We start from the raw sequence: 8,313 nt of genomic DNA, 5'->3' as shown, positions 1-8,313 counted from the left end.
ATTCGATTGTTGTTCGTACTATCCGTGCGCTACGACGAGCTATAACGGTATGTACGTTTGCCGAAAAACGCTTCGCTTATATGGAGTCGCTGGCCCCGCACGTGGGACGCTGATTGGCTGGCGCCATAGTGGTGGGGATGGACGCAGAAGTGGCTGTACAGCCAGCACTGCCAGCAGTGCAACGCTCAGTAGTTCCTGCACGGGAACTCCAAATCCTGATTTTGTTGGCGATATTCCAGCATTTAGAGTATAAGTAACTAAAGTGTTCAGTCTGACGCCTTAAAATATTTGAGTGATATGAATAATAACTAAAGCTTTAAGAAAAAACTTAAATAAAAATGTTCAGAGCATTTGAGGAGCATTGAAATTAGAAATAAAATTTATCGAAAAAAAACAAGAATATTCGAATTAAAAAATCAGTAATTTATCCGGCCTTGAAAGTTTTTTTACTCAGTTATGTATTTTCTTTGAATATTTGATACCATATTATTGTTCTAAAATTCAGTTTCATCAAAAAGATTTTTGTGTAAAAAGAACTGTAACAATCAAAACATAGTACAATGATGATTCGGCGATAGTCATGATATACCTTGAATCAGTTTTAAAGTTATAAACTCATCGTGTAACAATGCAAAGACATTTCTATTTTGATATTTATATGTTCTTGATTAAAGACAAAAGATTAATTAATACCGAAATAATATAGATATTAAATATTTTAATAATAAATATAAAAAAATAATTCAATCTCTTTTTTCAAGATTTTGATTTAAAAAACAATTTTTCACTACAAAAAATCATCCCCATTATCCTGGCTCTATCATCACAAATCATATTCATGATAAGTAAAAAGTACTCTTTATTTACTAATATTTTTGTTTAAAAATGAATTTTTTTGCTTCAGTCGTTTAGCAGGAAATCGAATTTAAAATGGGAGGTTCAGCTTAATGACAAACTGAACTCTCCTTCCTCCATACTGAAAAAAATATATACAGTAACGCTACAATGAAATTAAATGCATCAGATTTTTTGCTTTTTATTTACTCCAAGATGGCACAAACAGAATTTGGAATTTAATATTTTTAAAGAAATATCAATACCTGCGATCGCGCCGCAAGAACCTGCATGGTCCGCGTCGCTCTATTCAAGTTCCTTTTCTATCTCCACAGAATTATTTATTCGTATATATTTGGTATCAAAGAAACTGTTGTGTCATGTATTATCGAAAGATAACGAAATCCAACTTTTTTGCTAATTGTACACGTGAGAAATCGATGAGAAGTAAACGTCTTCTCTCAGCCAATCAGCGCGCTGTACTTAATTCCCTTATACAATGTTCCAAAAATTATTTGCCACATGTATTTGGTGTCAAAATAATTCTGAGACAATATATTATTGAAAAATATTGAAATCCGATTTATTTGCTAACTGTAAAATGTGAAAAATAATTAGTTACTCAATGACGCTCCGCGGCGAGATTTGAGTTTTTTTTCTATCTTCCCAGAATTATTTGGTCACTTGTTTTTGGTGCTAAAATAATCTTGAAACAATGTGCTATCGAAAAATATCAAAACTCGATTTATTTGTTGACTGTAAAATGTGAAAAGTAATTAGTTCGAGGACGCTCCGGTAAAACTTACCAATTAAGTTGCAAAATAACTGCATAAGTCGGATATTTTTTATGATACATGAAAGAAGAGTTTTAAGAAATTTCGTGACTGTTTAAGGATTGTTTTATTTCTGTGTTCAAGATAATTTCATTTTTTTATGTTTTTCTTCATAAAAACCAAACATCATATGATCATTATAATTCCATATTATAATTCCATCCAAGGAAAAATTAGCACATCAAAATATATAAAGTTAATAAAATTTTGGTAAAACTGCGCAACAGTCAACAATCTTACAAATTTCAATGTTCTTATAACATATTCCCTTCGAAAATGTCAAGAAAATATTATTTTCGCATTACTCAGTAATGAGTTATATAAAGATTACTCTATTAATATAAATTTTTTCACAGTCCGCTCGATAAATAACATTTGTGTCTTTCTTGAAATTTTTAAAGAGATCATGATATCATCTATAAGAATACCATATTTTAGTGACGTTTATGTAAATAAAGAAGTTCTTTAGAGAGAATATTGAGAGAGTTATAATAATTGAAACTCTAGTACTAGAGGTCTGTTTTCCGTGACTGAACTTGTGTACACATTTGAAACTTAAAATGAGATAGGTACATGTTTGACATTTCGAACGCGAGAAGGAGAGTTCTGATGATGCGATTATTCAGCGGATCCTGCACAAAAAAGTTAGTAATTAAAAAAGAAATTGTTTTATTTTGAATTTAATTAATTTCACTGATAAAAGTAAATATAAGCTATTGATAGTATTTCGAGTTATGTCTATTTTTGATTAATTATTTTGGATTTATTATAATTTTGTAGGATATTAAATCCACAAGAATCACAAAAATCTTAAAAAGGGTAATTTTTTGAACGTGAAACGAAAATAATGTTTAATTATTTCTATTATAAGATTTCTTGCTGATATTATTTGATTAATCAATAATTTTCTGTCAAATAGAAAAGCAATTTTTTTATTTGTATTACTTTTGAAGTAAGGAAACATTGTTATCAGAATCGCCCTAAATACAACAATCAAAATATTTTCACCATCGATCATTGTTTATTAAAAAGTATAAATAAAATTGATAATATAAAAACTGTTATAATTTGTGTGATTTTTTATTTTTTAATACAAATATCACATTATATTATTTAATATACGTTTATATAATTTATTTTATTTGTTAATATTTTTTTAAATAAACTACGACTGACTATATATATAAAATCTTTTGATTGTTACTCAGAAATAACTTTAGTACATAACTATTAAAATCATTGTTACACAGTTTTATTAAGTCTTATTTATATTGTTACAAAATTATTGTCAATTATGCTTTAATAACTTAAAAACTAATTTAAAATTAGATCAAATGATATATTACAATATGCGAGTAATATTGCATCGCATAAACATTAATCAGATTATTTCTTTTAACATTTATAAACATTTATAAACATTTGTGTAATGATTTATGAAAAACTTTGAAACTTTAAATTACGATAAAGAATTATTATGCTTTTCAACTAATCCTTCTTACTAATTATATTATATTTCAATTTATATACATATATTGAATATGATATATTAATAATTAATTAATAACGAATTAAAAATTAATCTTCTTTGAAAATAGTTGAAAATTAAAACTCTAAATAATATGATAAATAACAAGACTTTTTTTCTTTTTTTATTTAAACTTGAGGCTCATAACAGATACGATCATTAATATCTATATAACCATCCGAAGTTGCACGATATAGGAGAAGATATAACAGCAAGGCATGAGAAGCATAACGATGTGTATACGTATTTATAACATATGTAAAATATATATAAATATATATATTTATATATCTATATATATAACCTCTTCATCAATATACATAATCTCTTCATCAGCAGATAATGTTTTTTAAATGTTAATTTCTCATTAATTTTATATTTTTGATTCGATTGATAATTTTATGTTTTTTTCAAAATTCATTAATTTAACGTTTATTAAATGTTTATTTTACATTATAATTTTTTGTTTGAAATAATGGTTTGAAAAAACATTTTTTAATTAATTTAATTAATTAACATTTATTAAATGTTTTACATGTTTATTTGCAATTAATTTTACATTTTACGATTCATTTTTAAAATACCATTTTTTATATGACGTTTATACGACGTTTATTAAATGTTTTTTTTACATTATTCATTTATTTAAAATATCATTAAAAAACCATTTATTTAACGTTGACATTTATTATAAAGATGTAAAAATTTTATTATTTTCTAAAATTCAAATTAATAAAAAATGGATCGGAATAATAAAATAATTATGAAAAAAAACACAATATAATTGTTAAGTGTATATGGATAATAAGAATTGTACATCGATAGTTGTAAAATATAACGAATAAGATACGAAACTCCTCATAATCCTGAAATCAGGTTAAAATCCGCTAAATCCGTGAAAAAAAGTAAAATATAATTAAAAATTAGAATTAATTAATAAAGTTGTCTAAGCTTTAAGCATGATGATAAAAAATAAATTTAAAAAAAGACATTATTATTTTTTCTAATTTTGTTTAAATAATTTTAACATTAGAAAAACGTTTTTTAACATTAAAAATTTAAAACATTAAAATAAATAAAAATAATCTTATAATGGCTCAATAATAATAAACAATAAATAACAAGAAGGGGCTACAAAAAGCTAGATTTTTATGTATTTCAAATTCTTAGAATATATGCTTCTTGCGAATTAAATTGACTCATTGTTTTAAAACTGATTATATCCATTATCAATCGCAATTGAGATATATGTACAATAATTTTATTTATTAACACACTTTAATATAGTTGTCTATTAAAATAAGGATTGTATATATTAATAATTTTTAATATAACGACATTTATTCATTATTATTTTAATTTTTATAATCTATTTTATTAATTTGATAACAGAATGTATGCTGAATGTATACATTTTTAACTCATTATGTTCAATATTTTTATCATTATGGACTTTATTGCGGACTATTATGAAAGAATAATCGATATTATTATCAGAAAAGCATTGCATTGTACGAAAGATAGATAGAATAAATACTATCAACTTTTGCATAACTATAAATTGTATAATTTTAACCGTTTTATTAATTTTGTAAAATTTGCGTTTAATTTCTTTGAACTGAGAATGACCTTATAATAAGGTCGAAACGTTCTAAGAATTTGAAATATAAAAATCTGACTTTCTTGTTATTTATTGTTTATTAAAATAAATGCTTTTTTAATAAAAAAATGATTCAATCCATTATTTTTAACATTTTAAAAAATTTTAAACGTTTTTTCAACATTAAAGAAAGATTTTCCAAACGTTAAATAAAATTTTTTAAATGTTAAAAGGATATTTCTTCAATCGCTACAATAAACGTTTTTTTAAAAAAAAGACTTGACTCATTATTTTAGAAATATTGTTTGCTAATTAGGCTAGATAATATTTTCAATATTAATAGTATATCGTAACATGAATTTAGAATAATGTTTAATATTTATTCTATTCAAATTTGATAAACAGAATTATCATTAATCTTATCAGAAAATATCATTTAAATTAAATATTATTTATTACTATCAATGCAAAATTATTAATGCGTAAGAGCAATAAGAAATTCTTCGCAGTAATGTAATATTAGAATTTCTGCTCATATATATTCGTAAAGATGCTTCTAAAAATTTTCTAAAAATTTTTCTAAAAATTTTACCTTTATATTTCTTAACAAAGAAGTATAAAACTTCTAATTTAACAAAGATCATCTTGTTATGTTTCTTAAAATTACGTATATCAACAATCTGCATCTCGATAAAAAATTTTTATCGAACTGCAGACCATTAAATGTATATGTAATCTTAGAAATGTAATAATAAGTGATCTTTGTAAAGATACGGAACTGTAAAGATAAATTTTTTAAAAACAGTGAAACCATGTTAAAATAAGTTTCAAACTTTAAAGTAGTTTTTATTTTTTTGTCTGCTATAATATTTCAACGAAATATATTTTTCATCTGAAAATTGTGCAACTTTGAGTGTTTTGAAAGTGTTTTCTATTTTTCGTTGAATTGAAAAACAATAATTAAGTAATAATAATAATTAACATGATTTTTCATAAAATTAAATCTTTTGATAATAAAAATATCATATCGAAAAATATAATTTTTAGCATTTAACATTTTGCAATGCAACATTATTCACATGTTGTATAGTGTCATTTATGTTTGATCTAACTTTGAATCAGTTTTGAATTATTAAAGCATAATTCACAATGATTTCATCATAATATAAATCAGAATTCTATTAACTTTTGATCAATATATAAATTTTTTGGAGTGTACTCAGCGTCACGATAATTTTCGAATTCTATGAGGAAAAATACATCAGAAAATGTACAGATTTTTGAACGGAAACTTTTGTATTTTTCTTTGTGATAATTTGTTACACAAATAGCTTCCAACATGATATATTGGAATAATTGATAGGTGCTATCTCCAATATATATCAGTCTTTGTTTGTTTTTTGTTATTCATGCGTTAACTACTATACAAACAAATCTTACACAATTTTGAAATTGTAATATTATTAAAGTATGTATTACATAGTTAGTATCAATAAATGTATATGATTATTATCTAAGAAATGTATAAACAGATTTCAGACAAGGATATACATATATATGTTGTAAAAACACTTTTATTACATTATTCAGATTAGCTTAATATTTTCAGTATGTTTTAAAAAAGTAGATAAATTTCATTAAATGTTTGCTTGCTTACGCCTATGACACTTACGTAAGTGATAGATGACGAGTAGAAATAAAGTGATCTTTTATAATTGTAAGTTTAGTATTCACATCAGATCAACATATCTTATATTTAAAACTATCTTAAATACAATCTTAAGATATCATAAGTCAATTCAGAGACGATCTTGAAATAAGAGCCGATTATAAATACCAATGTATGACTAAATTCAATAATGTGTATGTTGAAATAACTTGGTAGTGAATTTCTGATCATTTTACTGATCATTTTCGTGAATATTTAATATTTCGTGAGTATTTACGAATAAGTATCCGATAAGATCCTCTATTGACTTAACAAGAAATTTAATAAAAAAGACCTTTGTCCTGTAGCTGCTTAATTATATATTGTAATAATTTCTATATATAGATAATACATGTGTATCCGCGTATTACGTCTTTACTGATAGCTACGTCATACATATATTATTTAAACGCCATTCTACTTTATCGCATAGCGAGATTCGACGTTAGTCTTCAGCGAGCACGAGTCGCGTGTATAGATATTGATTAACATCGCGCTTCACGAATATTCAGTATCCATATTTTTTCGATTTTTCTTTTAAAAAAGTCATATACTAATTATGTATCCATCTACACTCCGTTCCGCTCTATACCGCACACAACAGAAACTGACTACAACATGCCAATTACATTTATATGAATCGCGTCTTCAACACTGCACAAGTCCACTGACACAGTTTACAGACGATGAACTTATGACGAAGGAAATGGTCGCTAAACTGGCCAAGCAGGAGATCGCTCCGCTCGTACGAAAGATGGAAAGGGAAGGAAAGATAGACGACAGCGTGTTTCAAAAGCTATTCAAGAACGGCCTGATGGGTATCCAAATCCCGACAGAATACGGTGGAACGGGAAGCAACTTTATGAGCACGATTGTAACCATTGAGGAAATCTCCAAAGTCGACGCGGCAGTATCCGGATGTGTCGATATTCATAACACTTTGGTAAATTCACTTATTCTTAAGGTTGGATCCGAAGAACAAAAACAAAGATATCTACCTAGATTAGCCCGGGATTCCGTAAGCAGTTTCTGTCTATCAGAATCTGGTTCGGGATCGGATGCTTTCTCTTTGAAAACTGAAGCAAAGAAAGATGGAGACGAATACGTGATCAACGGTACAAAAATGTGGATATCGAATTCGGACGTAGCGCAGATTTTCATGGTTTTCGCCAACGCGGATCCTACCGCCGGTTATCGTGGTATCACGACCTTCCTCGTGGACCGTGATACACCAGGTCTGAAGGTGGGCAAGTGTGAGGACAAGATGGGTCTTAAAGCATCAGGCACTGCCATGGTACATTTCGACAACGTTAGGATACCCAAAGACAATCTATTGGGAAAGTTCGGACATGGATATAAATATGCGGCTGGATTTCTGAACGAAGGTAGAATCGGTATTGGCGCGCAGATGATTGGCATAGCGCAAGGATGTTTAGACGCGACTATACCGTATACATTGGAAAGAAAACAATTTGGACAGGAAATTTTCTCCTTCCAAAGCCTACAGCATCAAATAGCTCAGGCGGTAACGGAATTGGAATGCGCCAGATTGCTCGTTTACAACGCGGCGAGATTGGTGGAAACTAAAAAGGACATCATGAAGGAAGCGGCTATGGCGAAATTTTTCGCGTCCGAAACCGCATGTCGTATCACTGCAAAGTGCATAGATTTTATGGGAGGTGTCGGCTTTACTACTGATTTTCCTCAAGAAAAATATTATAGAGATGTAAAAATTGGTACTATTTACGAGGGTACAAGCAATATGCAGTTATCGACGATTGCGAAATGTATTCGTAAGGAATATTCATAA

The 8,313-nt window shown here is 27.2% G+C and overlaps 1 protein-coding gene across 1 annotated transcript; it reads left to right on the top strand.

Moving 5' to 3' along the window:
- Nucleotides 1-7,062: 7,062 nt before the first annotated feature.
- On the top strand, nt 7,063-8,313 carry LOC105618707 (short/branched chain specific acyl-CoA dehydrogenase, mitochondrial-like). Its single transcript, XM_012200236.1, has one exon. It carries the CDS (start codon nt 7,063-7,065, stop codon nt 8,311-8,313), a length of 1,251 nt encoding a protein of 416 aa, XP_012055626.1.

This window comes from Atta cephalotes (assembly GCF_000143395.1).
Source record: "Atta cephalotes unplaced genomic scaffold scaffold00018, whole genome shotgun sequence".
Taxonomy (NCBI): Eukaryota; Metazoa; Arthropoda; class Insecta; order Hymenoptera; family Formicidae; genus Atta; species Atta cephalotes.
This window is presented reverse-complemented; position numbering and strand designations above follow the sequence as displayed.

What these genes read in the sequence shown, in the direction of transcription:
- LOC105618707 (XM_012200236.1), top strand. Translation starts at nt 7,063, where the DNA reads ATGTATCCATCTACACTCCGTTCCGCTCTATACCGCACACAACAGAAA.